The sequence below is a fragment of the Dryobates pubescens genome, unplaced genomic scaffold, assembly GCF_014839835.1.
Source record: "Dryobates pubescens isolate bDryPub1 unplaced genomic scaffold, bDryPub1.pri scaffold_157_arrow_ctg1, whole genome shotgun sequence".
Classification (NCBI taxonomy): Eukaryota; Metazoa; Chordata; class Aves; order Piciformes; family Picidae; genus Dryobates; species Dryobates pubescens.
The window spans coordinates 1-14,037 of record NW_026530748.1 but is presented as its reverse complement, the minus strand read 5'-3'; the positions used below and the strand labels follow the sequence as shown (position 1 = coordinate 14,037).

The 14,037-nt window shown below is 53.3% G+C and overlaps 1 protein-coding gene across 1 annotated transcript; it reads right to left on the bottom strand.

Annotated features, from left to right (window-relative positions):
- Window positions 1-5,584: 5,584 nt before the first annotated feature.
- Window positions 5,585-13,866, bottom strand: LOC128899705 (olfactory receptor 14A16-like). Its single transcript, XM_054179384.1, has 2 exons — window positions 13,858-13,866; window positions 5,585-6,520 (listed from the first exon to the last, which is right to left on the bottom strand). The coding sequence occupies exon 2, from the start codon at window positions 6,515-6,517 to the stop codon at window positions 5,585-5,587; it is 933 nt and encodes a 310-aa protein (XP_054035359.1). The 5' UTR covers window positions 6,518-6,520; window positions 13,858-13,866.
- Window positions 13,867-14,037: the final 171 nt, after the last annotated feature.

Here is a 14,037-nt window from a genome sequence, read left to right as displayed (position 1 = left end):
GAACAGCTCCTCTGCTCTGCACAGCAGGGCTGAGGGCACTGCCAGTGGATCTCAGCGAGATGAGGAAGGAAGAGAGAGCTTGGAGGTGTCCAGGAGGGTGACTGAGAGCTGACAGGAGGAGAAGTCACTGCAGTCACTGGCATGGTGAGTCTGTGGGGGCAGGGCAGTGCAGGTGCAGCTCCTGGAGGCATCTCCTAAAGCTGGCACAGCCACAGCTGGTGGGGGCTGGAAGGAAATCTTCCTGTCCAGAGGCTCTTTTCAGGCTTTTCTGAAGAGCTGTGGAGCCCTGGGGTGCAGGCAGGGGTGGTCAGGGCTGTCCTTCAGAGCAGGGTCCCTGCTGCCCAGGGGCTGTGTGTTGGGGCAGGGACTCTGCTGCCTGCCAGGCTCAGCTCAGCCTGCTTAGGGAGCTCCACACAGTGCTGTGGGGAGAAGCTGTGAGTGGCAGGAGGCACCCCTGGCAGGGCAGTGTCCTTCTGCTGTGGGGAGGGAGCTGTGCTGGGCCAGAGCTGCTCACAGTCCTGGCTCCTGCCTGGTCATTTCTGAGGGGGTATTTAAGAACAAGATCAAGGCAGCATTTTGCTGGAAGGGAAGGAGTCTTGGCTTTGAATGTTGATCCCCTTGGTGTGCTGGGTGAGCAGTGTGAGACTAGAGTTTATTTCACTGCTCTTCATAAGAATCTGAGGTCTCATTAGCCTTTGTGTGAGCTGTTCCTGAGCTCTGAACACCCAGAGCTGCCCCTGGGCAGTGTCCTGCTACTGGGAGGGGTCTGCAGGGCAGAGCTCAGCACACAGAGGGTGGGAATGGGCTCGGTCAGCAGGGACAGGGAGGAGAGCTGGGCACAGAGAAGAAGCTTCTGGCAGGGACAGGTGCAGGTAGCAGAGACTTGAGCAAGGAGGGAGAGGGATCTGCTGGCAGAGATGCCCTGGCAAGGGGTATCAGGCACCTCTGTGCCATTCTCTGCACTGCAGACACATTTCCCAATGCAACCTTTTGCTCTCCTCTTCTACCCTGCAGAGGCAGTGCCCTCAAAGCTCTGGGCTCCAGGTCAGGAGTCACAACCTTGGCAGCTGACATTCATCTGAAGGCTCCTGGAGTGTGCACACAAAAGGAGGATAAAAGCTCTTCAGTTCCATCCTGTGAGCTGCAGAGAGCAGAGCTGGGGAAGGAGAAGGCTTCTCCCCCAGCCCCTCGGCCTTTCTCTCTTCCCTTCACTGTGTCTGTAGCACTGCAGAGCTGTTCCCTGGTTCTCCACCTCTCCATGGGACTCTCATTCCCTGGGATTGAGCTGTTGGTCACTTTCTGTTCTGATACCAGAGGAATCTTCCTGGTAATTCTGGGTCCCTGCTGCATTTGAAGCTGTGATGAACCATCAGTGATTGGTAGTGATGGGACTGAGCTGATCCATTGCTCCTGTAGCTCAGGGTCAAGGGTTACAATGAGGCTGACAGAAGTGTGCCCTAACTTGTCTCTGCCTTTCCCTCCTTGCACAGGTCTCCATGGCCAGAGGCAGCAGATGGCAAACAGCAGCTCCATCACCCACTTCCTCCTCCTGCCATTCCCAGGCACAAGGCAGCTGCAGCTCCTGCACTTCTGCCCCTTCCTGGCCATCTACCTGGCTGCCCTGCTGGGCAATGGCCTCATCATCAGCACCATAGCCTGGGACCACCACCTCCACACCCCCATGTACTTCTTCCTCCTCAACCTCACATTCATTGACCTGGGTGCCATCTCCACCACTGTGCCCAAATCCATGCAAAATTCCCTGTGAGACACCAGGGACATCTCTTACACAGGATGTGTTGCTCAGGTCTTTCTGTTTGCCTTTTTCCTTTCAGCAGAGTATTTTCTCCTCACCACCATGTCCTACGATCGCTATGTTGCCATCTGCAGACCCCTGCACTATGAGACCCTCCTGGGAAGCAGAGTTTGTCTCCACATGGCAGCAGCTGCCTGGGCCTCTGGGCTTCTTGATGCTCTTCTGCACACAGCCAATACATTTTCCCTGCCCCTCTGCCAGGGCAATGCCCTGGACCAGTTCTTCTGTGAAGTGCCCCAGATCCTCAAGCTCTCCTGCTCCACATCCTACCTCAGGGAACTCTGGCTTCTTGTGGTCAATGCTTGTTCAGTATCTGTCTGTTTTGTGTTGATTGTGGTGTCCTATGTGCAGATCTTCAGGGCAGTGCTGAGGATCCCCTCTCAGCAGGGACGCCACAAAGCCTTTGCCACCTGCCTCCCTCACCTGGCTGTGGTCTCCCTGGTTACAAGCACTGGCTCCTTTGCCTAACTGAAGCTCTCCTCCATCTCCTCCCCATTCCTGGACCTGTTGGTTGCAGTTCTGTACTCAGTGGTGCCTCCAGCAGTGAACCCTCTCATCTACAGCCTGAGGAACCAGGAGCTGAAGGCTGCCCTGAGCCAACTGATCCCTGGATGCTTTCAGAAGCAATAAACTCTTTGTCTTCCCCTGCAGAGCAGTTCTGATGTCACTCAATGCAGGCCCAGCCCGGCTGCTGGAGTTCTGGCTGCTGCTGGTGCTGTTCCCTTTGTGAGAATGTTGTTCCCTGTGGTGGTTTAGGTTGGGTGCTGGCCCAGATGCCACTGCGCAGGCCACACCTGGGAGGTCCCAAGGGGTGGGCCCAGCCCAGGGGGGTGGTCACAGGAACCAGGTATTCCATTCCCATAATGCCCTGCTCCCCTATAAAAAGTCCATACCGGGTCTTCACTTTCTCTTTTGTCCCCTGCTGCTGCCTAGGTAAAATGGCTGTGCTGCCTCCCTTGGGCCTGCCCAGGCCCAAGGCTGGGTTGGGGGGGGGGGGGAAGAGCCCCGGGGGGGGGTTTGGGTGTACCCTCAGGTGGGGATGGGATGTTCTTGGGTATGTTCTGGGATCTCTCTCTTTGTCACAGTGCTTGTGGGTCTCTCTAAAACTTTCATTGTTGTTTATTGGTGTTTTCCTATTTAAACTTTCCATCACCTTTGCAATCCGTTTGCCTGAGTCGTTATTTCTGCCTGTGGTGGGGAGGGGACCTGCCCCAACCCATTACATTTTGGCGCCAACGTGGGGCCAACTGCAGCTCGGATTGCAAAAGATGGAGAGTTTAAATTTAGTTCTGGGCGTCGGTTTGGGTTTGGGAAGTTGGGGCTCAGGTTTTGTGTTGCCGGGGCGACTGTGTGAACTCCTGTGGACTGCAGAAGGACACCTGGTGCGTGGCTGATGGCATGGAAGTCCCTCCTGTTGCTTGGGAACAGCGAGGGGTGGCTCTTTCTGTGACTTTCTGCCCAGGGTGGCTTAAGAATGCTCGAGTAGCCTAAGAAGGCAAGACCTGCCTTCTCCTCGTTCTCTGTGGAGCGACAGGGAGCGGAGGAGGGGCAGTGGCAAGCAGAGCGTGGTCGGCCCGCAGCCGCTGCGGGGGTAGACACCCGTGGCGAGCGGGCAAGCGACTGCTGCCGTGACCTGAGGGCGAGCGGAGACCTCAGCCGGAAAGCTGTTCTCAAAGGCACTGAGAACATGCTCGTGGCTTCGGCTGAAACAACCATTTGGATGCCCGAAGGGCTGGAGGTGACTTGAACTCTGCATCGCGGCGACAGAGACGGCGGGGGCCGGGCCGGGCCGCGTTGAAGCGGCGGCGGCGGCACCGCCCGAGCCGGGCTGCGTTCAGGCGGCGGCGGCAGCTGTAAATCTTTCCCTGGTGTTTTCGGGCATGTTCTGAAAACGGCGCCGAGCACCTGGCTCCGCCTCCTCTCTTCTCAGCGAGCTGTGCTGCAGCCGCCCCCTCCGGGGGAGGGCTGTGAACCGGATGCGGTGATGCCTTGGTATGCGAACGCCCCGTGGGGGGGTGATGTGCCTGCGATGTGCATTGGTGTAGCTTTGGACTGCGGCCAGAAGCGGTCGGTTGTGGTTCCCTGGAGGGATGGAAAAAGCGGTCGTGGAGCCTGATTGCTCCGACCGGCTTGCCCCAGGGGTGGAAAAAGCCGCTGAGTAACTGTAAATGCAAATAAAGGCTTGGCTGAGAGGTTGTGAGGTATTTCCAGGTGACCAGGATGTCCCAAGGAGTCCACAAGGAATTCACACTGCAGGAGAAGGATTGCATCACTGGGAGGTTCCATCATATGAGGAAGAAGAACTGGAATGGACTGATACTTGAGCCTGAATGAGAGACTGTGTGGAAGGACGCCCAGATGGGTCCCTGGACCATGGACTGTTGCTAGACATGTCATCAGAAGAGTTCTAATTTGATGATATGTTTTGGGTGCAGAGATTATGGTATGGAATAAGGGGTGGTGTGTGATGGTTTAGGCTGGGTGCTGGCCCAGATCCACTGCGCAGGCCACACCTGGGAGGTCCCAAGGGGTGGGCCCAGCCCAGGGGGTGGTCACAGGGACCAGGTATTCCATTCCCATAATGCCCTGCTCCCCTATAAAAAGTCCATGCGGGGTCTTCACTTCCTCTTTCATCCCCTGCTGCTGCCTAGGTAAAATGGTGTGAGCTGCCTCCCTTGGGCCTACCCAGGCCCAAGGCTGGGTTGGGGGGGGGGGGGAAAGAGCCCTGGGGGCGGGGGTTTGGGTGTACCCCCAGGTGGGGATGGGATGTTCTTGGGTATGTTCTGGGATCTCTCTCTTTATCATGGTGCTTGTGGGTCTCTGTGAAACTTTCATTGTTGTTTATTGTTGCTTTCCTATTTAAACTTTCCATCACTTTTGCAATCTGTTTGCCTGAGTCGTTATTTCTGCCTGTGGTGGGGAGGGGAATCTGCCCCAACCCATTACACACACCAGCATCAACAACCTCGCGTGTCATTAGTAGTGTGACCCATAATCTATACCAGTGCAATGTGTGATCACCCGTGGGGAACCAATGAAGCTATGCCAGTGATGCTCTCTGAGTTTGTATAAGCTGTAGAGGTTCCCTTAATAAACAAACAATACTAGAACAATACTCGATCATATTGGTCATCTGTGTTGACTCCATTCACCATCACCGACAGTAGTAGTTATGTTAATCTGTAGTTATGTTAATTGTGTTAAGTGATTGTAGATCACAATCAAATATTACATCAGATTTCTTTGGATGATCCTTCTTGTGGGTTTAAAGCAATATGGGATAAGTTAACTTCTTGGTTACCAAATAAAAGTTGGTTTAAACATTTGTTTGTAATACCTGTTGGAATAATTGTAATACTGCTCTGTGTGATTCTTTGTAATTGTTGTTTTAAAATGATAAGACCTTTAGGTAAAATTGTTTATGCCAATAAGATACAAGCAGATGGTTATGATCTGAAGGTGATCAGAACAGAGGAACCTAATTATGATCCAATTGGGGAAGTTCTGAAAAATTCTGGAAATTATAACACAAATCAATGGTGGCAAAAAGGGAATGGGGGATAGTGATGAATATACTGCTGATTTGTATGAAATAATAAAATTCAGAGGACACTAAGATAACCCTCACTGAGGGTTTCTGTTACCATAAACTTTTACCGGGAGTCATCTATAACAACAGTTTTATAAAGAGTAAAACACCACCACCACAAATACAGAAGCCAGGCTGGACCTGTTCTGAGCTACTTCAGAACTGCACTGCATAAAAGTTTATTCCTTCTGAAAGCATCCAGTGATCACTTTGCTCAGGGCAGCCTTGAGCTCCTGGTTCCTCAGGCTGTAGATGAGAGGGTTCACTGCTGGAGGCACCACCGAGTACAGAACTGCCACCACCAGGTCAAGGGGTGGGGAGGAGATAGAAGAGGGCTTCAAATAGGCAAAGATGGCAGTGGTGACAAACAGGGAGACCACAGCCAGGTGAGGGAGGCAGGTGGCAAAGGCTTTGTGGCGTCCCTGCTGAGAGGGGATCCTCAGCACTGCCCTGAAGATCTGCACATAGGACACCACCATGAACACAAAACAGCCAGAGACTAAACAGGCACTGACCACAAGAAGCCAGAGTTCCCTGAGGTAGGATGTGGAGCAGGAGAGCTTGAGGATCTGGGGGATTTCACAGAAGAACTGGTCCACAACATTGCCCTGGCAGAGAGGCAGGGAAAATGTATTGGCTGTGTGCAGCAGAGCAAAGAGAACCCCACAGGACCAGGCAGCTCCTGCCATGTGGACACAAACTCTGCTGCCCAGGAGGGTCTCATAGTGCAGGGGTCTGCAGATGGCAACATAGCGATCGTAGGACATGATGGTGAGGAGAGAAAACTCTGCTGCAAACAAGCAGAATACAAAAAAGACCTGAACAGCACATCCTGTGTAAGAGATTGCCCTGCTGTCCCAGAAAGAATTTGCCATGGATTTGGGAACAGTGGTAGAGATGCAGCCTATATCAGTGAGGGCGAGGTTGAGGAGGAAGAAGTACATGGGGGTGTGGAGGTGGTGGTCCCAGGCTATGGTGGTGATGATGAGGCCATTGCCCAGCAGGGCAGCCAGGTAGATGGCCAGGAAGAGGCAGAAGTGCAGGAGCTGCAGCTGCCTTGTGCCTGGGAATGGCAGGAGGAGGAAGTGGGTGATGGAGCTGCTGTTGCCCATCTGCTGCCTGTAGGAATGCCCAAGAAAGAAAAGAAAGCAAAACTTGATGATAGACTCTTCTGAGAAGAAGCACTCCAGGGGGCACAGCAATCCCCCAACTGAAATGGATTTGCTGTCTGCTTTGTTCTGGCTGAAGCTGCTGTGAGGAGCAGGAGCTCAGGCCATGTGCTGCCAAGGGCTCATCTTGGCTCTGCTACAGTGGAGCTACTGTGCCCATCAGGCTGTTCCCTCTGCCCTGCCCTTTCCCCTGTGCTGTCTTGCAGATGTTCTGCCCAAATTAGCCTTTAGAACCCCCCCAGCTCTCTGTGCTCTGAGGAGAGCAGGGCAGCACTGCTTCAAAGGACAGCTCTGTGAACTCGTCTGTCCCAGCCCTGGTGTCCACACAGGGCTGCTCCTGGACTTTTGACCCAAAAGGCAGCTCATAATTCTTTACCTCTGCAAGGGAGCAACAGCAGCATTACAGGATGTTTTTAATGCATTCAGTTAATAGCTTTGCTGTAGTCCACCAGATGAGAATACACTTGTCTTTATCAGACTGCAAAAATAAATGGATCTGGAAGCAACTTAGAATTTGAACCTAGAAATGTAGAGCAGGACACAGTCTCTCCTGAAGAGAATCAAAGGACTCTGGGAGCTGAGTGCTGACTCCCAAGGAAAGGCTCAGCACTGCCCACTGCCCTATGGCAGATCTGGGCCTTCCTGGGGCCAGCTCCAAGCCCAGCAGGAGGGGCAGAGCAGTCAGGGATGCTGGAGATGAGATGTTCTAAAGAGTCACTGCCCAGCAGACAGCATCCAGAGACATCTGCAGAGAAGTACTGAGAGAGCAGCCTGAACACAGCTTCCCCAGGGCTTCTTGGCAGCTTCCCTCATCCCCAGCCCCTCTCTCTCTGTCCTGGAGCTGTCCCTGGCAGGAAAGGCTCAAGAGCACCTCAGACTCACCATGTCAGCAACTGCAGTGACTTCTCCTCCAGTGAGCTCTCAGCATCCTCCCAGTCCTGGCCACCTTGAAGCTCTTTCTGCTTTCCTCATCTGCCTGAGATGCCCTGGCAGTGCCCTCAGCCCTGCTGTGCAGTGCAGTGGAGCTGCTCCTGGCCAGAGCTCCATGCAGCCCAGGAGCCTGGCCCAGCTCAGCAGCAGATGATCAGTCCAGGGCATTTAAAGGAGCCCTCTGGTGGCTTTGGTGCCAGGTAAACCTCAGGGACTGAGAGGAAGCTGATGAAACCTCTCCAGAACTCACAGTTAGAGTCAAACTCTGAAGTTTCTTGCAGTGTTAATTGGTTCAAAGTAAGATTCAAACTCTGAATTTTCTTCTACTCTTAATGGGTCCCAGTGAAGCATACTGGGAAAGGGTCCCCAGGGTCTGGTTAGAGCAGGAGGACACAGAGGGTTCAAGGGAAGCATCACTGGAGGCACTGAAGCATCTCCAGGCTGTGGTGAGAGCAGAGAACTGAGGCAGTGCTGACAGGTCAGGACAAGCAGCTCAAGGTGGCTCTGCTGCTGAGGAAACCTGGAGGGGTTTCATTGATCCAAAGGGCCAAGCCCTGACCCCCAGCCCCTGGCAAGGCAGATCCTGTCCCTCACTTGTGGCTCAGGGCTCTGATTCACCCTGTGAAATCATTTCTATCTGATGCTTTGTGTAATAATAACCTCTCCAATTAGCTGCAGAAACCTTGGCAAGAATTAGAGGTTCAGCAATATTTAATGAGCCCCATGGAGTATTTGGGGCTGATTACATCATCCTGAGGTACTGCCAGCAGACTCTGCCAAGGTACTGCCAAGAAGCCTCTCAACAAGTCCAAGGCAGAAGCAAACTCCAAAGTACCTTGAAGCACTGATTGGCCTCACTGAGGCTTGTTACTGACAAAGGCTCCCCAGGGACTCGTTAGAGCAGCTTGTTAGAGGCCAGGATTGCAGGGAGACAAAGGCAAAGTGCAGGGGAGAAAAACTTGCCTTTGGTCTAGGAAGCAGAAAGGCCAGGCCCTGACCACTGCCCTTGGACTAGAAGAACCTCAAAGCCTCAAAGCCAAGTTTCTCCTCACAGGCCTTGGTGGCAGAGGCAAGTGCCAGAGCCAAGGGGACAAAGACCTTGGTCCTGTTGGGCCTCTCAGCCTTGCCAGAGCCCTTGGCCATCCCTACTGCAGCCTCTCCTACACTGTCCCCTGCCTGCAGCTCTTTCCCTTCAGGCTGCTGACACCAATCTTGCTTCCCCAGCCAGCTCTCCCCCTGCCATTTCCATCCCTTCCCTGAGCTGTCTCAGCTCTCCCTGCCATTTCCTGACCCCTCTGGATGGCCTCATGCATAGCAGCTCTGCCCATTGAGGGACATTTCTTTGTCCTCATCTCCACTCTGAACCTTCCAAGCTGCACCTTGTGGAGGTTTTGGTCTCTTCCCACTCCCCAGAAGAGCTCCATCCTCTCTGAAACCACCCTTCAGCCATGTGCACACTGCTCTGGAAGTGCCCTGAGCTTCCATTCAGCAGGCTGAAGCAGCCCAGGTCCCTCAGCCTCTCCACACAGATGTAAATGCCCATCCTGGCAGGTCTCCTCTGCAGTCTCCCCCGTTCCTTGCTTGTCCTTCAGACTGCAGAACCCCACACCCAGGCACCAAGAATCCAGATATGTCCACAGTAGTGCTGATTCCAGGGGGAGGACAACTTGGTGCCATGGTCTAGTCATGAGGTCTGTGGTGACAGGTTGGACTCGATGATCTTTGAGGTCTCTTCCAACCTTGGTGATACTGTGATACTGTGAAATTCTGTGCCTGGGATGCCACACTCCACCTGCCACAGCCCAGTTGCAGTTGGCCTCCTTCCCTGTGTGCAGGGTTTGGTCCATCCCAGGGTATTTGGAATAGGGAAAAGGACCTCAGGAAAGTCTTGCTCAGTATTGCTCTATGAAATGCAGACAGGCCTTAGGCCTGGTCCTTGCAATGGGGGCTTAGGAGAATACAGAGGCTTAGGGCCTGCTCTTGAAGGTGACATTGCCCCTGCTCTCCCCAGAGAGGTCCTTGTTGTCCCCCGTTCTGCTCCCTGAAGCAGACCAGCACTCACACATGCCCTGCACTCTAACAGCCATGCAAACAAAGGGGAACAAGCTCAGGGTTATTGCTCCAACCAACTTCTTGAGACTGAAGCCCAAGGCAGGAATCCACAACCATAGTCAGGCCCAGAGCTCTGAGAAGCCCCAGGTGGTGTCTTCCTTTTGCACTTCATGCAGAATCTGCTTGGTTCCCATAGCTCACTGATCATAGAATGGGCTGGGCTGGAAGGGACCTCCAAAGGTTATCTTGTCCAACCTTCCCAGGGACATCCTCAACGAGATCAGGTTGCCCAGAGTCCTGTCAAGCCTCACCTTCAATATCTCCACAGATGGGACCCCAACCACCTCCCTGGGCAACCTGTTCCAGTGTTCCACTACCCTCATGGCACAGAACTTGTGCTGGCTCCTCCTTCCTGCACAATCCTGCTCTGTTCCCATCTCTCACCCATGTCTGTGGATGTCCTTCCTCTCTGATCCATGGAAACACAACAGCTTGTGTTCAGTGCTGTGCCCACTCCTCCTTCTCAGGCAAATACCATGCCTGGAGCCATTCCCTCCTCAGCAGCTATTTCTGCAACCTGTTTCCCTCCTCCCTGGGAAGCTGATCCTGCACCTGCAGTCCTATTTCAGAGGACTGGGAGAGCAGAGATCTTCACCATGGCCTTTTCTGCTTCACTTTCTCCTGAGCAAGGCAGAAAGCATCAGGCAAAGCTGTGCCAAGCAGAGGCCCTTTCCTTTGCAGCATTGTTTCATTTGTGCCATTTCACATCTCCTTGGCCCCAACTTGGAGTCTCTCACTGATTGTACTTGTCAGCACTACCCCAAGGGGACAGATTCCTGACCATCTGAGGGGTAATCTTTCCCTGCCTTTACTGCTACATCTCCAATACTTTCCCTTTCCTCCTGGTGCTGCCCACCCTGTGTGTTTGTTCCTTATTATTGGATGGTGTCAGCCTGGATGGATGCCCACCCTGAGTGTTTTTCCCACAGAGGTGCCTTGACTTCAGGCAGTCAATGTTTGCTAATCAGTTAGGTTGCATCTCTGGACACATTTGGAATCTCTCTTCTTTGGATCAGGAGCCTCTTCCATCCCCATCCTGTGCTTCTTGTTCTGGATTATCCTTAAGGGAAGTGTTCATCCACAAGCTCAACAGGAGCCACCAGTGTGCACTTGCAGCCCAGAGAGCCAATTGTATCCTGGGCTGCAGCAAGAGAAATGTGTCCAGCAGGGCCAGGGAGGTGATTCTCCCACTCTGCTCCACCCTGGTGAGACCACACCTGGAGCTCTGTGTCCAGTTCTGGAGCATCTATTACAAGAAGGATCTGGAGGTGCTGGAAGGTGTCCAGAGAAGGGCCACGAGGATGAGCAGAGGGCTGGAGCTGCTCTGCTATGAGGACAGACTGAGGGAGTTGGGGCTGTTCAGACTGGAGAAGAGAAGGCTGCAAGGTGTCCTTCTTGTGGCCTTCCAGTATCTGAAGGAGGCTACAAGAAAGCTGGGGAGGGACTTTTTAGGGTGTTGGGTAGGGATAGGACTGAGGAAAATGGAGCAAAACTGGATGCGGGGAGATACAGATTGGATGTTAGGAAGAAATTCTTCCCCATGAGGGTGGAGAGATACTGGCACAGGTTGCCCAGGGAGGTAGTGGAAGTCTCATCCCTGGAGGTTTTGAAGGCCAGGCTGGATGTGACTCTGAGCAACCTGCTCTGGTGTGAGATGTCCCTGCCCATGGCAGGGGGTTTGGAGCTGGATGATCCTTGAGGTCCCTTCCAACCCTGACCATTCTGTGATTCTCAGCATGTCCAAGAGGTATTAGTCAGGTATTGGAATTCCAGTGAATGCCCTCCCCCCTCCAGCCCTTCCTTAGGCTTCTCAGGGCAGTTGGTGCACCCCCAGCAGTTGCTCTCATCAGCTCTCTGTGTTGTGTTCTGTGTCCATCCAGAATGGACATTTGCTACCAAGGGCTTTCTTTCTAGATTCAGGTGATGAGGTTTTCAGTTCCCTTTCTCCTTCTCTTCTGTCTGCTGTTCCTTCTCCTGCACTAGTGTCTGCTGGGACAGGATCCATGGGATTAAGAGGAACCCACTGGCAATTTCTGGGGAGCCTCAGATTCACTAGAGGTGATCTGCACCATACAATGTCCAGAGCAATGTGAACCCTACAACACTCAAGGGAGCAAATAGGTAGAGAGCAGCCCCATGGAGGACCTGGGAGTTCTGGTGGAGAGCAACTTCTGCATGGGACAGCAATGTGCCCTGGTGGCCAAGAAGACAATGGGATCCTGGGGTGCATTTGGAAGAGTGTGGCCAGCAGATCCAGGGAGGTTCTCCTCCCCCTCCACTCTGTCCTGGTGAGGCCCCACCTGGAATACTACATCCAGTTCTGGGCTCCCCAGTTCAAGAGGGACAGGGATCTGCTGCAGATTGTGAGGATGCTGAAGGGACTGCAGCACTGCCTGATGAGGAGAGGCTGAGAGCCCTGGGGCTGTTTAATCTGGAGAGGAGAAGGCTAAGAGGGCATCTGATCAATGTCTATCAATATCTGAGGGCTGAGGGTCAGGAAGCAAGAGGCAGGGACAGACTCTGCTAACTTGTGCCCTGGGATAGGACAAGGGCAAATGGATGGAAACTGCAGCACAGAAAGTTTCATTTCAACAGGAGGAAGAACATCTTTACCGTAAGGGTGACAGAGCCCTGGAGCAGGCTGCCCAGAGTGGTTGTGGAGTCTCCTTCTCTGGAGACTTGCCAGCCCTGTCTGGATGTGTTCCTGTGAGACCTGCACTGGATTCTATGGTCCTGTTCTGGCAGGGGGACTCAGAGACCTCCAGAGGTCCCTCCCAACCCCTAACATCTGTCACCTGTGACCCTGTGAACTGTTGCAGGGCTCTGAATCCAAAGGAGATCCCAGCAGGAAATACCAAGGTTCCAGCTACAAATCATCAAGCCTGTTTGAGCTTTATCAAGGATCCTTCTGAAGTCACCTTCCACTGCCCCCCTCCTTGGGCTCTTCTGGGCTCTCAGCTAATGCATCCATGTGGCAAGTCCAGCTGCCTTGAAAGCAGTGGAAGTTGTTCACAGAAACTGAGAGGCTCTTTCCATTTCGGGGCTCCTGATTGCCATGGGTTGAGTTGACTCTGCTGCTGTTATCCAGAGCATGCTGCAGCCATGCCAGCCTCAGAAATGAAAGTGCTGGCTGGAGCAAAGGATGATGGGGCTTGAAGTTCAGATTGCAGCATGGGAGGCTCCCTGTGCCAGTTGCTGCTTCTGGGTTCTGGGATTTTTTGGGTGTTGGCTGCTCCTCCGGGATGGCAGTGGCACAGGGAGGGGTAGGGGAGCAGCTCCCTGGTTTGGGCTTTTGCCTTGCTTGCTGCTGCTTGCTGCTGCTTTCCACTGTGCCTTTTCTGCAGACAGGCTGAGGTCACTGTACTTTTGTATTCTGATGATCTGATTTGCTCAGGAAACTCTTCTCTCATTTGTTTCTGTATCAACACAAAGAGGTTTTGTGTGGTATTCTTTTCCTCTCCCCTCTGTGCTGTGTTGGGGGAGGCAGGGAGCTTAAACTGCTGGTTCAGCTGAAGCCAGTACATTCCTTTTCTGGAGCCCAGTGTGGGGCAGGAAAGCAGCTGCCTTAATGAGGACAGATTTTGGCAGGAGACAAAAGGACTGAGGTAATAAAAAGAGATAAGAAGAGGATTGAATTAAGGATTGAGGCTTCTCAACAGAGTTTGACAGAAGTTTTCTTTCCTGTGGTGTGTTCACTATGTTGATGGATTTGCTTTCAGGGGGCTGATGAGCTGTAGTCCTGTTTGTGTTGCTGATGGTGCTGGCTGTTAGCTTAGGGCCATTGCTGGCAGCTTGCTTTGATTTCATCCAGAGCAATACAGGACACTCCCAAGGAAACCACTGTGAGATCTGCCCAGATGCTGGATGCTGAGGAGTGGCAGGGGGTGGGGGAGGGAAGGGGCAAATTCTTAGACTGGTGGTCACCTCTGGTGCTTTGGAATTTCAGCCCTGAGCACGTGCAAAATCCTCCCCAGCTGGGGAAAGGTTTGGGCAAAGTCTGTTGTCAGCCTGGGAGTTCCTGAAGGACAGAAATCACTGCAATGTGCTTGGGCCTGGCCCCTGCCTCTCCAGCCCTTCTCATCTCTGTGCAGAGGGCTCAGGAGCAAGGGAATGTCTCTGGACCTACAGACAGTGCCCCAGGCATGGCAGCTGCATCAGAGAAGCAGCCTGTGCCAGGATCAGCTGCCCCTCATAGTGAATGGTGCTTATGACCAGGATTGTGCCCCAAATATTACCAGAACATGCTTCTGTGTGTGTGACTCAAACCCCCTGTGTCCCCCCTCACTTCTGCAGTCAGTGGGGGGGGGACCTTGGCACCACTGAGACAAGGTAAACAATCTGCCTGGGCATGTTTGCACCCCTGTGGCAAACAAGGCCCAGGCTACATGTTTGTTTGCCCTGTTTAGGGCATGTGCTTGTGC

Excerpts from the sequence above, each read along its gene's own strand:
- LOC128899705 (XM_054179384.1), bottom strand. The coding sequence starts at position 6,517 with ATGGGCAACAGCAGCTCCATCACCCACTTCCTCCTCCTGCCATTCCCA.